Source organism: Cyphomyrmex costatus, unplaced genomic scaffold (assembly GCF_001594065.2).
Source record: "Cyphomyrmex costatus isolate MS0001 unplaced genomic scaffold, Ccosl1.0 scaffold415, whole genome shotgun sequence".
NCBI lineage: Eukaryota > Metazoa > Arthropoda > Insecta > Hymenoptera > Formicidae > Cyphomyrmex > Cyphomyrmex costatus.
The window spans coordinates 705,210-722,961 of NW_017278373.1; the positions used below are offsets into that span (position 1 = coordinate 705,210).

General features: G+C 29.6%; 1 protein-coding gene across 1 annotated transcript in view; it reads left to right on the forward strand.

Moving 5' to 3' along the window:
• LOC108777210 (neuroendocrine convertase 1) overlaps positions 1-17,752 on the forward strand; it is a 32,869-nt gene continuing 15,117 nt past the window's right edge. The window contains exons 1-4 of the mRNA XM_018544036.1: positions 1-11; positions 1,388-1,559; positions 16,104-16,208; positions 16,514-16,726. Coding sequence (XP_018399538.1) covers positions 1-11; positions 1,388-1,559; positions 16,104-16,208; positions 16,514-16,726 — 501 coding nt within the window. The remainder of the gene's footprint in view (positions 12-1,387; positions 1,560-16,103; positions 16,209-16,513; positions 16,727-17,752) is intronic.

Consider the following 17,752-nt stretch of genomic DNA (forward strand, 5'->3'; position numbering starts at 1 on the left):
ATGGCGGTCAGGTACGTGTTACGGTGCGACAACAGTAGAAACAGCGTATCTTCTCGTCTGTTGAAAATCATACCGATGAAGGCCACGACCGATGATAAGTAGTTTTTATACGCTACGCGAATTTTTCGCGCGCTCCAAGTGATAAGAATGTAAAGGATCAACGAATGCAGTGTCAAATTCGTTGTTGTAAGATGTAACATTATTTTTCTTATGAGCCATAAAAGAGTAAAAGATATTTCATACAACACTACTTCCTCTAATTTCAGAATGCGTTATTCTACGTATTTTTTAACAAAATAAAAAATTATGAAAAAATTATAAATTTTTCTATATTGTACTTGAAAGTAATACAAAAAAAATGTAGAACATTTTTAAATAAAAAATTATTTTAATAAAAAGTAGATATGTTTTAAAAAAAATAGTTGAGATAAAATAAGAAAATTTAAAATATGTTTGTGTAATATAAGACTCAATAAATTTAATAATAATAGGAGAAAGGGCTACGAGCCACAAATTCGTTATTAACTAATATACGTAATCCCCCCAAAATTGCGCGCCGAACAATCGTTGGTCTTGAAATGCAACTCGAATAATCTAAACATACTGTAAATAATTAAATCTTTTAATTATTTCTTATATATTGCGAAGAATATTACATAATTTTGGCGTTTCGTCCCGGCTTCCACTACTGGACTCATCAGTATTGTAGTGAAAGAAAATTTAAAGTATGAATTGTATTGTGAAATATAAATATTGACCCTATCGAAATGTTTCATATACATATAACATTAATTTTTATACAAAAAATATATTGTTATAAATTTCCAACTCTAATCACTTTTTGCAAAACTACACATCTTAATTGCATACATTTTTAATGCATTTCAGTGATTTATTATTATTACCATAATTCACACTTAACGATCGGAAAAATGTGTTGACTGCGTTCCTTCCTAGAAATAGACATTAAACGTTATTAAGCTACATGCCCAAATTACATTGCTGGATTTAACAGTCTGAAGCAGAACAAGTTACGATAACGTCAAATAATATTAAAATGAATTATGATTAATCGAAAAATAACTTTTAATAATAATTAATCATTTTGGAGCCATTATAATGGAGCTATTTTAATGTCGTCATAACTTTGTTCTATTTCGATTATTAAGGTAATTACGATAATCGCACAAGAAATTTGAGAAAATAGGGCGATTGCACATCCCTAATATATCTGCATGTATGACACAATCAAGTGTTCTTAATATATATATGTATAGAACGTCTTGCAAGAAATCCGCTTAGGAAGTTTATTGCAATCTCCTTTCTTTCACGTTGTAACGCGAACGAAAGAAACGTGCTAATATTCGAAACTTTGCTTATTCCCCAGAGTGTGCGCGCGCGTTATTATGCAGCTTGTCATCGTTGTATCTGCATCCAATTTCATCGCCAATACCGATGCCAGTGTAGATCGTCGCGAGGAGTGGGTCGTCAGAATAGCAGGGGGCTCGCAAGTAGCGTCGCTATTAGCCGCTCAGTCCGGTTACAAACACCATGGTCCGGTAAATCCTTCTATTAATTTCGCGTAAACACGGCATGATGCAACAAAGTCTTTTCGTCTACGTTGTCGCATAATATTGCGAAAATTACGAAATGTATTATTACATTGCATTCGTATATTAAAAAAAAAAACGAGAAAATGGAATTGGTAACAAGAGACGCGATATACTGTAACATTTCCACTACTTTAAATCCTTAATTGCTACATGCCCCGAGAACGAGCAGAAACTGTGATACGTGATTCGGACGTGATTATATATATGTATCATTATATATATGTACAATTATTTAATCGGAAACTATATGATATCGCGAAATGATTTCCGATTTATACCTACCAATGTTATTAATTTTATATTCTTCCATTTCACTGATAAATCCCAAAGATAAAAAATTTATGTATCATTCAATACGTCACTGTTTAACAAATACTTAAAAATAGATTGATTTTATTCGGGGATTATCTCGTGGAAGATGACGTTCTATCAGACAGACATGTGACATATGGCGTGCAATAAGCCGCATTATGATATCAAGTCTAAAAGCATATGTCACATGTATTGAAAATATATAATTATATGCGTATTTTTTTATAAACAAAAAATATTTATTTAATTTTAAATAAAAAACATCTCTTTTTGCTTTATACGATTGCCCAAAAATTTATAAATTAAACATCAATTAAAGTTTATCATACGAGTATATTTTGCTAATTAAGCGTTTACTATTATATCATTTAATAACTTAATTAATTACTTAAACATATATATGTATGTATACATATTATATGACAAAATTATTGAAGTTTAGTCAATCTCTTTAATAAGTGTCTTTTAAAAAAGAAAATTTTATATTATATCTCAAAATTTAATTGTCAAATAATTGGCAAAATTGTATTATTATGTTTAATTGTCGTTAAAAGGTCAATTCTTAATTTAAAATTTCGTACATTAAAAGTTCCACATATAAAATATACATATGTATATATTACATAAATAATTTCATTCTATAATAATTTTTAAAAACCATCTATCTTTTATAAATCTTGTTTTAAGAAATATAAAAGTTAAGTTTTATATATATACATATATAATGTGAACAGAATAAAGTAAAACTTAGAATTGGATGTTGCAGAAATGGCTAACAATAAGTTATCAAACAATTGTACAACTTTTAATTGCATCCTACTGTTCTTCACTTTACTTCTAAAAAGGAGTTACAAATATCTTGACAAACTTATTCTTTGACTCACACAGCAAATGTCCGACAAAAGAAGATCTAATCGATTTTTTTTAGTTAACGGTAATAATGATTCGATATAAACATATATAACATCAATCAACGATTTTTAATAAATGTTTGCAAAGTAATTTTTAATGAATGTTTTGTAAGAAGAGAGCTAGAAGAAATTTAAGTTTTATTTAAATATAAAGATAACTTTAAATATTTTAGGCAAAGAAATTTCTGCAATTTAAAAATTGATAAAAGAAGCATAATTTTGTATTTAAAATAATTAAATAATTTTTAATATCTACTAAAAGACTAATAAAGTCGCGCAATGCAGCATAGAGATACACATGGATACCAAGGAATGCAGTTCCTGTGGAGATTAACAGCATCTCATGAAAGCTGTAAAAACTATTCCAATTTTGCGAAAAGTTTCCGTCGTATGGGTCCCATTCAGCTCGCAAATATAGTTCGGGAAAAAGGGATGTCCATCGTATGTGGAGAAATTATCATTTCGCTCGATTGAGTCTTTGAAAAGGCATTCGTACATATACCTCATCGCCTCCGAATCTGACCGAAAAGGGCGAAATGTGTTTTGGAGTTTCGGCGGCGTGGATATACGAGAACGGATATGCCGGCGGCCGCGAAATCATTTCCTTTGCCATACGGATGACTGCAAAGAGATTATCCCCGTAAACGGAGCCTCACGAGCCATTTGATCGCACGTTCATTCCGTTCCGTTCGCGTTCGCTAACGTCGCCTTTACCGCTCGCAGACGTCTCTCGCGCGGATCTCAGGCCTGGTGTACTTTGCAAAACGAGTTTCTCTGCGAGATCACCGCGAGAACCCGAGAGAAAATATCGGGACGAATAAGGCCGATATCGCATCTTTTTCCTTTTCCTTTGACAGGAACATCTCAGGCAATCGTCTTATTTTCATCCGTAGACGAGGAGCGCCGCCGAGTGCTCCCTGCAGTTTTCGATGCGTAATATCGGAAGACGAGGAGAAGCAGCAATACCAGTCCAATTTCCTAGGAATATCTCGTTAATCGTGTGTTAAATCGAGCAGCATATTGCGTACCATAGTGTGCTATTTTCATGCGGGTTAGTAATGCGTTTAGAATAACTCACTTTCGTAAACGTACATATAATCCATATGAGAGCGTGCAATTAAATTTTAAAACATATATCACGTAAGCAAAATTTAAAGGTTTGAGTTTTTATTTATCATTAATTATATCGGATTGTATATAAAGATTTTGAATATAAAATCATAGATGTTTATGCAAATTTACACTTGCATACAAATTAATATTTTTTTATCATGTATTTATTAAAGAAACAAGAGTCTAAAGCTCAATTTTACCGTTTGCAATAACTTGTAGATTTTTATACATATCCTAAGAACGCTACATACAAATCTTAACGTCCCCGTGCACAATAAACCGAAAACGAAATCGCAGTTGTAAAGTATTGCCGCTTACACCCGCAAACGATAGTATCTTTAGTTATCGTGCACTTTACACAACGAGTTTTGCCTCGTGTGCAAGAAGCATTGGTAAAATGATATCGTATCTTTTCCCTTTGACGAGGTAGTATACTATCGATGCTTTCTATCTGTCCCACGATACGTGTTTTGCGTCGTAAATGCTAAATCTACTTCTCTAAAAGAAAGAAAAAATATTTTAATAAGTCAAATTATGCGCTTTGTAAATTTCTTTTACAATATGTAAAATAAATATATATATATATAAAGAAATTATTTTTGAAAGAGCATAGATAATTTTAGTTTACATATCAACGATATGAACGAATTGTTTAACAAAAATCGGTTAATTTTAACTAAACTTTAATGATCTTTGTTTTTCTTAAATTTGATTATTTAAATACAGAAAGAATGATTTTAAAGAAATATATTAAACTAAAAGAGATATTAAGTTAATATTAAAAATATTTGCTTTAACCCTCCCAATTGCAATCTGAGTCCTTTTGTACAAGCTTTTTTTATTACTCTAGGCTTTTGAAAAATGTGAAAAGTTCAAGATTTAATTTTCGACATCTCTTACATTTACATTACCTAATAGATTTTTAAATCAATTGGTAAAATATTTATAATAATAAAAATTGAAATTTTTGCGGAAGAATAAAGAAAAATGTTAATTTGTTTAATATTATGACTTAGCAATAAGGACTTCAAACTAGTTTATTTTAAAGAAATTTGAGAATGAAAATTTTCGCTTGTGTCAAGAAGATTCAAATTGTAGACGGATGATTAAATATATTTTTAAAGAAAAGCAATAATTAATAATGGAAGAGGTAAATATTTAAATCTACGATCTTTTTGCGCATATAAATTTTTTAAAACTTAATGATTTAGAAGGGCTACAAGCCAAAACAATGTCGTTTAATTTCAAGTGTAATATGATAAAATAAAAATATAAATAAAATTATAAGCATTAAAATTTAAATCATATAAACAGACTAAATTTTTTAACGTAAGAATTTTATATGCCTCCAGTGCTATGTCTTTATTCCTAATTTATCAAATTGTTACTATATGTTTAACTGCCAGCATTGTTGAATACATTTTCTTAACGCGATCTGTCATAATTATATAAATATAATATGTAAATTGCTTTTTCAACTTCTAAACATCTTCAGACGTTTTCTTTTTAAGTGTGATACTTTTAGCCGAGAAACTACATGCTACATGCGAAAGGAATCACGAGGGACCGTACTGCAGCAACTGCAACTGCCTCGCCAAGCACGCGGTCTACCGCAATCCGCGAGCGAGCGCAATGCGTGAGATTGCTCTTAGGTTGTCTGTAAGTGCATATATCTAGCGCGGTTACGACATGTAATTATTTCATATAATTAAGCCCACTCGTAACGACCAACCAAGAGTACGCGATGTAACCGCGATGTTAACAGGCCGAATGGAAAAGTGATGAACGCATTTCAAAGAGCTTAATTGCCCACGCAAAGTTGTACGTGTCTCATAGGGTATTCTATAATTTACAGCATTTATTATCATTTAAGCCTATTCTTTAGTCTGCATCGCCGTGTACTGTTAATTTATTTACTTATAGTGAATTAATTAATATAGCTAATTAATTAATAACAATTATAATTAATTTAATTCACGCAAAAACAATTAATTTTTTTTCGTCTTAGAATACATATACAAAAAAAATTAATATCACAAAATCAATTAATAATAATTGTTAAGACATTCATATATTAAAGCGATCGGACGTGGCAATTTATATGTTGTCAAAGTATGTGACAAAATGACATTTTATCAACGAGCTAAGCTGGAAACCTCCATGACTTGTTTCTCATTATCGTACATCTTACGCACCATCTTCTATTATAAAAGGCCGAGATTGCTCAATCAAGACCGAGCCTCAGGGCAAATTGAAATTTGGTTATCGAGAATCTGTTATAGAACTGTCGGAATGAATTTCCCGACATTAATTTTCCTGCCGACAAACAAAAACGGTTTCTTTATTTTAAAGGCATAGCGGCATGGATATTTAGAGATGGAATTATTGTGACGAAATATTGTCATCGGAATAAATTGTCAACAGCACCTGTTTTTATTAAAATAAACTATTTTAGATATATTTACTAAATATTTTATATAAACAATGACATATATTTCTCTTAGTAATTTCGTAATTCTAAGTAATAAATATTTTATATATTATTATAATAAATTTATCTTTACACATCTTGTTTTATTTTAAACTTTTGTTTAAGAAATATTATCCACACAAAAACAAAATATCAGTTGATCTTCTCTGAGGCATGAATATTAATTACACTCGTTTATAAATTATCGGACACTATCAATACGATGGTTCGCTGATTCACCGTTTGGCAGTAATTGAAATTAATGATATTGCGTCCTGCTGAACACTATAATGAACTTCCTGTAAAGTTATGTTCATTGACAAATGTCACAGTGATTTATTGTCTAGAATATGTCTCTTCGCTAGCGTACTTCCTTCTAAAATGATTTAATCTCACGACGGGATCCACTTATGTCACTAATATTTCGGCCGATGATAAATATATTGCGCGTAAATCACTGTAAACTAATTTCGCGTAATTTGTACAAGGTGTTAAGAGCTCATGTAACTTACAGATACGCTAAAATTTGATATTAAGTTTGATAGTTATAGACATATATAATTAATTACATATTAGCTTGATAATTAAGTTACGTATATAAACTTGATAAAATTTCAAATAGTTCTTTTTATTTTTATTTAATTATTAATTTTAATAATAAAAACAAATTGACAGATTTAAACATTAAAAATCAAATAAAAAATACCAGCATATATTACAAACCAAATATATTACAAACCGATTTTAATTTGTTTATATAAACTTTATAAGTTCTAACAGTGATCTGTAAATTTCGATAAAATGCTTATCAAACAAATCTCTATAAGCTAAATTAATTTGTTAGTATTGCACAACTATTTTCTTGGTTGCCAACTTATATACATAGTTGCTGATGGTTTGTCTCAGACATAGGGATAGAATATATAATCAATATAACGTTAATCGGTTCAAAACAATCGAGCGAGATCGACTGTATGGAACTAGTTGGAGCTGTTTGATCAAATTTACGTGATGCTGGTTACAGCGTTGATTTCAATTAAAACTTTAACTTTGACATCGACTTCGATACGATAAAGTTTCAAAGGTCGAACGCATTAATGCAATTTCTCTCTGCTTATACACGCCTGCAGTCCAATTATTACAAAGATTGCCAACTTATTCTGTCTCTTTGAATTTCTTAATACTTAAGCTATTCAAAACGCTCAAAACTCTCTCGAGATATTCTCTACTTCCGAAAAGCAAATAGCTATGAAGATAATACTTCTCTCTTTAGATATGCAACATCTTTTCTCTGAATGTTAAAATGGTAACTGTTCGTTTACTACATATTGAATAAATTTAATTTCTATATGAATTTGCAACGCGAATTCACTTGAATACATTAATTTTCTCTGTATTTTAAAGTTACATGTTTCCAAAAATAAACAAAAAACTGTTAAATAAAATTAAAATATATCGTTAAAATAGCATTATATCGTTAAAATTTATAGCAATCACATGTTAAATTTGCTCTTATGTAAAATATTCAATTGTTTCACTATTTCTCATATTGTTATTACAACTATATTACATCTCATGTTAATTGGAATTATTTGTTCACAATAATATCTTGTAATTATTGAATATATGACAGCAATACAACGATTTCGGATTTGGTAGTCAGAATATATTACTTACTGTAAACAAGGATCTCAAACAATTTATTATACGCTATTTGCGAAATTTGTGCTGAAGATAACTCGAATTGAGTCGAAACGTTCGTATTAATTTATATAAGAAGTTAATATACATATATATATTTTTTAATAATATTACGCAAATTGTTAACTTGCGGTTTAATTCTCACTCGCCCATTTTATTAATATTCATAGTGATTAATTTTTTAATTTTGAGAATCTGATATTTTATTTATAATTAAAATATATTAGAAACTTACTCATTTCTGTGCATGTGACATTGAGTCAAAGTAATCTCGAATTTAACACAAAGTATAAGAAAAATATTGATTATTACCCACATGTTTTCTGCTAAATACTAAATTGTAAAGACTAAGATGCGGTCGTTTGTTTGTACATGAATAACAAAGTTTAAGGTATCATTGTCAGTTTAGGTGTTTACTGTTACATATCACCGCAGTTGTATAAATGCTTGCCTAAAGTGTGAGCCTGCCAGTTTGGGAACCTGCACGTGAACTTGTAGATCGTTGAGAACTTCTACCCTCTGTTGAATTCAATGCATGTAATTGAATTTGCAGTCCGCAAGTGCCAGACATCGCGTAATCCCAAGTAACGTATATTAGAGTCATGGACTGCCACTCACAATGTGTTTAGCTATTAAGAGAAAAATTCCATGCTACCATCTAAAATTTTGAAATCTAAAACTTTGCAGCCCGAGTTATGTAAAATGAAGGAATGCTTGATAGGACATCATGAAATCTTTCTTTATTTTATATACACTTTATGAACGGAATGTGTATTGTAAATTTACGTTAATATGTATGTGCAATCTTGTTTAATATATCTTTGGCAACAAAATATATTTAATAATTAAATATTGTTTAAAATATATTATATATGTGAATATTTATATTACTTTTTATATGTATAATGTTTTTATGAACGTCACACACAGATAAATAAATAACGTATACTTTTTCTTATAAAGAAAGAAAATTTAAATTAATTTTAAAAGGTTACTATACTCTCTTTTATCAATACGGCGAAACTTTATCTTATTAATTTGAATTTCTTAGAAAATATTAATCTTTGATCTTGAAAAATTGAACTTTGATACGTGATGTAAATTCCATCTAAAGAAAACAATAACTTTTCCTTCTTCTATATGATATTTGCATAGAAGCTAACATGCAGTGTGAAACATCTTATTATGGTTCAGCGACGCCTGTCTCACAATACGGCTGCTTGTAAGCCTCTATGTAAATGTAATCTTTAACTTCCTCACAAAGAATCACAAATACCAAGTTAGTATAAAGTTTTGACTATCTAGGTATCTTGAAAATAGTTCTTAATTTTTACGAGAATGAAATTTTTACTAACACTACTGAATCTTCTTGGAGGATGTAAAGCTGTTTATACATATATCTGATAAGATGCGTCTTTTTGAAACGAATGAATATGAGGTGAATATCTTATATTTTGATACTTTTTTGGAACGATCAAATAAAAAAGATTCTATTGGTATAGATTATTTTCGTTGATTGACTATTGTCTTTCAAGAGTGATAATTGAATAAATTAAATTTTATATTTCTAGCTGAATTTGTATCTGACAATGAGTCTTTAACACGGAAAACAGACTTACAACTCTCTGTGCCATGATTATCACAATAAATATTACCAACTAAAATTTTTTTAATTAAAAAATTAATGAACTTTTCTGTTACGTTTTATAAAAATATGTAAATAACGCATAGATACGCGCGTGTGCGTTGATAAAATTTAATATAAAATATATTTAAAAAAAAGAGATAAAAAAATAATCTCATAAGAAACCACGATGAAACTATTTCTTCCATTCAAAAACATCGAGCATTCGATTTTGTGTATACATGCATATATATTGAGAAAAGAGGGGGGAGAGAGAGAGAGGGAGAGAGAGAGGAATTGTTCGATAGTCAGAGTAAAAAACCGGATTTCCTATACATTCGTATCTACGTCCATTTGCTTCCGGTAACACAGTAGCGACGGTTACGTATACATTGCTTATGTAATATACGAGTAAATACAGTTGCATACATAATCATGCATGCAATATGTGTATCAGTATTTACGTATAATATATGACTTACATAACACGATGTACATACAAACGCAATATCTATCGAAGATTGTCACACGTAACGAATTAATATATTGTACGTACGATTTCACGTACACACTTCGCGGGATTATTGATCTATCTTTCAATTTGTACTTAAGCCTTATTAAATTTAGCGAAAATCCCTATAAAAATTCTATAATTTGATCTATTAAGAAAAATACTCTTAAAAATTTTTCGTGAATTATTTTAAATAAAGTACTCCGCAAAATATTTAAAGGATATATACATATATTAATTAATTTAATAAAAACTGTTCCTTTTGAATACACTTATAAGCAAAAAAAGCTTTATTAAGAAAATTTATCTAATATTAAAAATTAAATTTTAAGTAAAAATATTTTACGTAAGATTTAACTTAATAATTATATTAATTATATATAAAATAATTATATTAAATTTATTACAAAAAATTTGGAAACCAGTTCATGCATAAAACTTTAATCAATTATTTATGCCAGAAGTGTTAACTTTGAATTGACTTAAGTTTTAGCTGCTCATTTAAATTTGATAAATTGCACATATTTCAAATTTTAATGCAAAGAAAAGAGAAATAAATGTGTGAAATATATGAAAAAACTATTAATACAATCTTAAAAGTTTTCACATAAAGTTATGATAGACTTACTTTATAAATTGTATATTTTTTCTAAATTTTTGATTACGGATTTTTGATAAATTTAGATACGAACCTTCGTTAAAAATAAAATTTGATTGGTTATCATCTTTTTTGACCATTTTTCAATATTAAATATCTCAGTAAGTGAACTTGAAATCAAAATTTTGATAAAATAAAATTTACTTAAAATTTTATGAAAAACAAGAATGTCGTCTTGATTACTTATACCTTTTTAACGGCTCTTCAGCTGCATTAAGAAATTATTGATGTCTCGACATCAAGACGTACTACATGTAGACTGCATGATGCAGTCTTGTGCAGAATAAATCTTGTAATAATAAGGTAATGCGTAAGAGTTGTCTAATTTCTCATTTATATATTATTTGACAAATTTTAATATGGTTTTCCTTTACGAATCTGTGTTAAAATAGATTGTTTAAAATAAAATTAAGAATATACTCGAAATCTTTTAATGATATCTACATTTCTGAAACTTATCTCCCAGAAAGTGCATTTTATTTTTATTAGTTTATAACTCTTTAGTTTATAATTTATTGCTTCTTTAATATTTCTTTTAAGGCAAAAAGTGGATCTTATTTTCGAGAACTCTGTGTAACTTGACAGATTTAAAGTCTATAAAGTTTGGAGAGATCACGCGATACCTACAACACCTCATATAAACATACGCAGGTAGACAGACATTTCTGTACGCAGAAATACCTCCAGAACACAGAGAATGCTCACAGGAATTCAAGAGACAGGCAAGGTGTGGTCGGGAACCGACGACGAGGGTTGCTCGGGCAAGACAGAGCGGGCAAGCCCGGGTAGGAAGAAGAGGATAGAGACGTTAGGGTTTTCATTGCAAACTGACGACGCCTGCGGGAGCTTACGGGTGCGGGATTACGAGAGACAGTTGGAAATCCGATCAAAACAAATGGACTGCGAAAATTCTCTCTCTCTCTCTCTCTCTCTCTCTCTCTGCGTGTGCTCATCTCTCTTTCCATTTCTCTCATCTTTGCTCACGCTCCACGCCCAATATTCGCCTGGAGGGAGATACAAGCGACTTGGACCATTGATGCGCAGACTTTCTTGTATCTATATCAAATACGAGACACCCGGAGGACATCCCTCTTAGCAGTCGGAAGGCGCAATCTGAATACCGATAAGACGAATCGTTCGCTGATCGCAAAGTAATGACCGGCACTGATTTCTCGCCTCTATCAGAGTTTCTTCCTTTTTACGCGCACAAAGATATTTCTCACGGACGCCTTCGCACACGCAAAAAATACTACTATCAGTGGTATGATGTTCAATCTCCGAAACGCTTTCACCCAAGCTTAAAACGATTGAATAGGAAATGTACAGAATAGCATAATCCTTTTCCAAAAGTTCGCACAGAGGAATCGTTAAATGGCAAGGAAGGAGGATATGACTAAGCGAAACTTCACCAATTGGCGAATATTATCTAACAGGATAACGTAATGTAATGATGTAAAATTAGAAGTTTAAATTGTAAACTTAACTGTGAATTATATACACAAAATAAAAATCGATTCGTACTTATATTATATAATTGAAGTAAAATTAAATTTTTTAACATAATTTATTTAACAGAAAAGTCATATAATTAAAAAACTAGAATTTTTGAGGTAATGATAAAACAGGAAATCAACTCTAAAAATATTTCTTTTATTGGAAAAATGATATACGATATTTATAAATCTCCTAATTTACCGCTAAAGGACAGAAGTGTTGCTTATTCTTTTAAATCAAGTTTACAATAATGTTTCAATAAAACAAAACCATATGAAGATTATGAAGATATGTTGTCAATACTAAAAAATACAGTTATAAAAAACATACTATTTTTTCTCAAAATGTTGTTTCAGTTCAAAATTAAAAAAATGCTCTCCTGAAAGTTATTAATTTGTGTCACTTTTTTATAAACGAGCGATATATTAGAATATTGATTTATCTAAAATTAATCATTGATAAAATTGTTGAATAAGTATATCTTTAAAAATCAATTTCTTTTTGGAAAATATTAAAGGATATTATTATACGCCACAACTTTTTACTAAATTATAATAATTTTTATTATCTATTCGCATTCTAAAAATTAATTTGCAAAAGCCTTCTATTTTCAATAGCTTATAGCTTTAATCAAGTTAAATTATCCATTTCAAATTTAACAGAAAATTGTGTGTTTACTTCTCATCGATTTTAGAATACAATACCTCTTAGTTTAATTAATATTATATTCTCTAATAGTTAAAGAAAAGTAAATTAAGGAAATTGAGTCAACTCGTGTTTATTTAAGGAAAAACCCGATATGTACATCCACGGCTTAATGTTACTAAGGAGAGCTATTTCGTATCAGATTAACATTGCGATATCACTGTAATACTCGGTAATAACCGTAATATTCGCCTCGTCGCTCGCTGATTGTGAAGTAATGACCGTCTCTGATTTTCTCTTCTCACGTACACGTCCGTGCAACCTTCGTGTTCTCTCCGACTGCTGTGCTTACCGATTACGAGGAGAGAGGAAAGGGCCATTATCACGTAGTCGACGAATTCGAGTTTGAAGCGTTCCCACGTGGAATTTAAGAGAGAACCCCGCGTGACACCTAGAAAGAACGTGCTCTATCTGTCCTATGCTTCCGTGTTAAAAGTGGCGACCTTGAAGTCATTTGGTAAAAGGATCGGAAGCGCTCACGTGCCGATCAAGAACCTCCTTTAAGAATTCTACGGCGGAGAAGTTTGCGGAAGCTACATCGAACCGCAAAATTTCTTGAATTAACCCCTTTCACGACGGAACACGTACCCACGAAGTAGAAGTTACTGCAAAATTTTATTATCAGTTATTTTAAAACTTACTTTAAAATTCGTTCATTCGATATCTTCCATAAGACTAATTCTGCTCTATCAGTAAAATAAACGATAATTAATGTCAAGCTAAAAGAGTACGCGGAAGTTATTTGATGAATCCGATTTCCCATAGCAAATATTATGATAAAGGAAAAGAGCTCCAATTAATGTAGTCTTTTCAAATAAAGCAGTAGTATTATTAGTATAACCTTATATTATAATGTAGTGTTCTTCTTTTTCATTATTTTAGTTATAGGCTTGAGAAAATGTTAGCAAATCTTCCTATCAAATTGTTCCACATGTTGTCATTTAGTACTGAATCTATATTACATTTATAAATCTGTGTTCTCACAAGATAGAAGGTCGATCGATCCATGAGTCGCGATGTAAAATCCTAAATGCTTAATGCGGCGTGCGTGGCATACGTGATCACGGATACGCAAACGTGCAACATTCATGCACCGCTGTATTGAAAAGTATATCCCGCCGGATATTCAGTAGTTTATCAGCGAGTTCAGCGAAGCATTTTGATGATCAAATTTATTCCTTCCAATCGAATGTACAACAGATATGATGGATAGTGGATTAAAGGATTTTTGCGCATGTTGTATGGGATTAAGAGGATAGCAGACGAAGGGATTATTGTTTTATAATCCCGGTGGCCTGAATTTCCTTGGACTCTGCTGCGGAGTTTGATCGCGTTTAGTATTATCTATATATTCATGAAAAACATAATACATGAAGGAAACCGCTTGTTTCCCTCTCGGAATTAATTGATAAAATATGCCCGAATAAATAGACAATCTAAGATGTTACAAAGATAGAATTCTTATAATTTAAATTCTTATTAAAAATATATCAATTTTTATTATCATAATAATATATTAATATATGTTTAACAACGTAATTAATTGCGTACATAAAATACAAGTTTAATATTTAATAACATTGTTAATATATAAAATAATTAAAAAGTTTTATACAAAATATATAAAATATTGATTATAGATAAAAGTAATTAGTTCAAAAATAATAACTACATGTCTTTATTTTATAGCATTTAAAAAATTACTAATTATTTAAAATTTATTTAGAATTATTATATATATATATATAGTGGATTAACTTTTTATACCGTCTATAAGCTGTCGAGTCGAAAGTAAAGCACAATTTGTCAATAGATACATGTCAAAATGTCACCATAATACCGTTCGAACTAATTTACGACAATGATGACATAAATGCCAATATGGTTCCATGCGAAAAAAGTGCATATCGACAATTACAAGGACAGGCAGATTGGAGTTAGGAGGTATCTCAAAATAAACGGCACGTGTCTGATGCGTTACGGAAATATCATAGTCTTTCCCCTTGCACAAACGACACCCAGTTTCCTACCAGGTGGTCTCCCCTCCTACACTCTTCCCTCGCTCAGTCTGTCATATTGCTTTACGCCATGCGGAACATCGCATGCGGATGCCATACAAAAACGAAGGCAAACCGGCCACGTGACACTGTGGATAATAATAACGTTACGATACCCCATTTAGACTTTCGATAGTTCCCCCCAAAAGAGTTGCCTCATCTACCAACTACTTTTGTATGCTATCCTGATCGTAGCGTCCCTTTCATCCATTTAACGGGCGCGAACGTCGGGACGTCTAGTTCTACCCTTACCCTAAACTTCAACGAAGGGTAGTTAATATCAATGCGTGAGATAGAGATTCGATATTAATGAATGTTCGAAAAAGATAAATTTTAATTCACGTATTAGTCCACATTAAACGTATTAATTTTGCACAATAGTGTTTTCATATTTTTTAAGTAAAAATATACATTTTTTTATTTTAATAATTCTGATATTTTATTTGATCCTATTATAAATATTATATAACTGTTGAACACACTTCAGCATTATTAATTTTGTAATGCTTTAATTGTTTTCAAAAATATAAAAATGATATCAATAACGTTTGTTTATATTTTAAAAATTAACTGTATATTTATATACAATAAGCTATTGTCTTTAATGTAATTATTGTATATCACTAAATAATGTAAATAAAGTTGAAATAGAAAATGTATTCAATTACGGAGAATATAAAATAACACAAAAATATATATTCGTCGATTCTTATAGATGAAATATATTATAGTAATAATCTATGCTGACTATGAATATCTAGGAATACTGAGAAAAGGGACCAACTGCGAAAAGAGAATAAATGGAAGGTCCGAGTTTTAACACTTATTTAAACAAAAATTTAAATAAAGGCTTAATCTTACTTCAAGTTCATTAAATATGCAATCCGTATTGGCCTTTTTGATAAATTTACATGTAATGGATCTCTTCATTTAGGTTCTCGGATTCAAGGACACATATATATGGCATAAGAATGATAATCCAAGCCAGAAGAAAAGAGGAAATATTCGCTTGACAAAGGCCCTTAATGCAAACTCTAAGGTAATATTTATACTTTACAAACCTTATTTTATAACTTCAAATAATGTTCTATAGAGAGAATTCTTTGACAGAGAGAGAGATTGAAAATTAATAATTTCTATCAATAACTTTAATAATAAATTGATAATAAATTAATAATTTCTAACATAAAATTAATGTATTATCAATAATATTATTAGTAATAAGATTTTTTGGCAACACAGTTACATAAATTTTCGATAAGTATAGTTATATAAATAATGTAAAATTATATACGAAGAGGAAACGCAACTTTCTTAACATAATTTACGTTTTATCGAGGGAAGATCATCTGGGCGGATCAACAAAAAACCATAAAACGTCTTAAACGTGATTACATTTCGTTTGCTGATTTGGAGTCCGAAAAACCTTTAACACGAGAGAAACGCGTACAATTCATGTACGGAGATGTATCAAATGCCATTAACAATGAAAATCATGATGCTGTCGATAAATTACGGATATTCAACGATGAACTTTGGGATCAGGAATGGTATCTGGTAATAACAGTTTGTATTGTTTATATATCATTTTTATTCATATTGTTCATAATTATTTCTATGAGAATTAATATTTAATATTATTTATAAAACATTTGTACATTTTTCCTGTAATAATTTTTGAACAGTTTCTTGTAATAATGCTAGCTGTAGTTACTGGAAAGATTTATAATAAAATAGTTTTAAAGTAAAAATATTGTAGTTTTAGCAATTGTTAAATTTATTTACGAAAGAAGTACTGCTATATGTAATATATCTTATCCATATAATTCCAGAATTATAAATATCATATTATAAAATTATGTATAAAGGACTCTTGTTAATAAATAAATTTAAAAATGAATAAAGGGCATAAGAGTCAAAAATTAAAACTAATCTTATATGTCAATTTTAAAAAAAATTTTTATTACGAAGATAAAATAGAAGATTGATGTTCTTAACAATATAATGTCAATATCATATTATATTGTTAAGAACATCAATCTTCTATTTTATCTTCGTAATAAAAATCTTTTTAAAAATTGACATATAAGATTAGTTTTAATTTTTGACTCTTGTGCCCTTTATTCATTTTTAAATAAATATTATACATAGGTGTAAATGTTTAAGTATACGCATATTTTTAGAATTTTGATTATGATACACCCACACACACACACGCACAAATAAATCTGCAAAAAGTCGGTAAAAAAAAAGTTTACACAGAATTTATACAAAAAATAAACATTGTATCAATAACAGTTCAAATAAATACTATTAATTATTTCGTTTGCTTGTATAATAAATGTAATTTATTTAATTTATTAATTACTATAAAACAATACATAACAAAAGTGTACATCGGTATCTGTAATAATGAAATACACGCGCATAATAAACATACATTGTGCAGTGACTTGTACATATATAAACTTTTCAGAAGCTAAACTATTATAATCAACTTCACTTATCGTAAATGATTAGTTTATAATTTCATCAATTTTTTTCTACTTCACATTTTTAAAAGTGAAGCAATTTGGCTTTTGA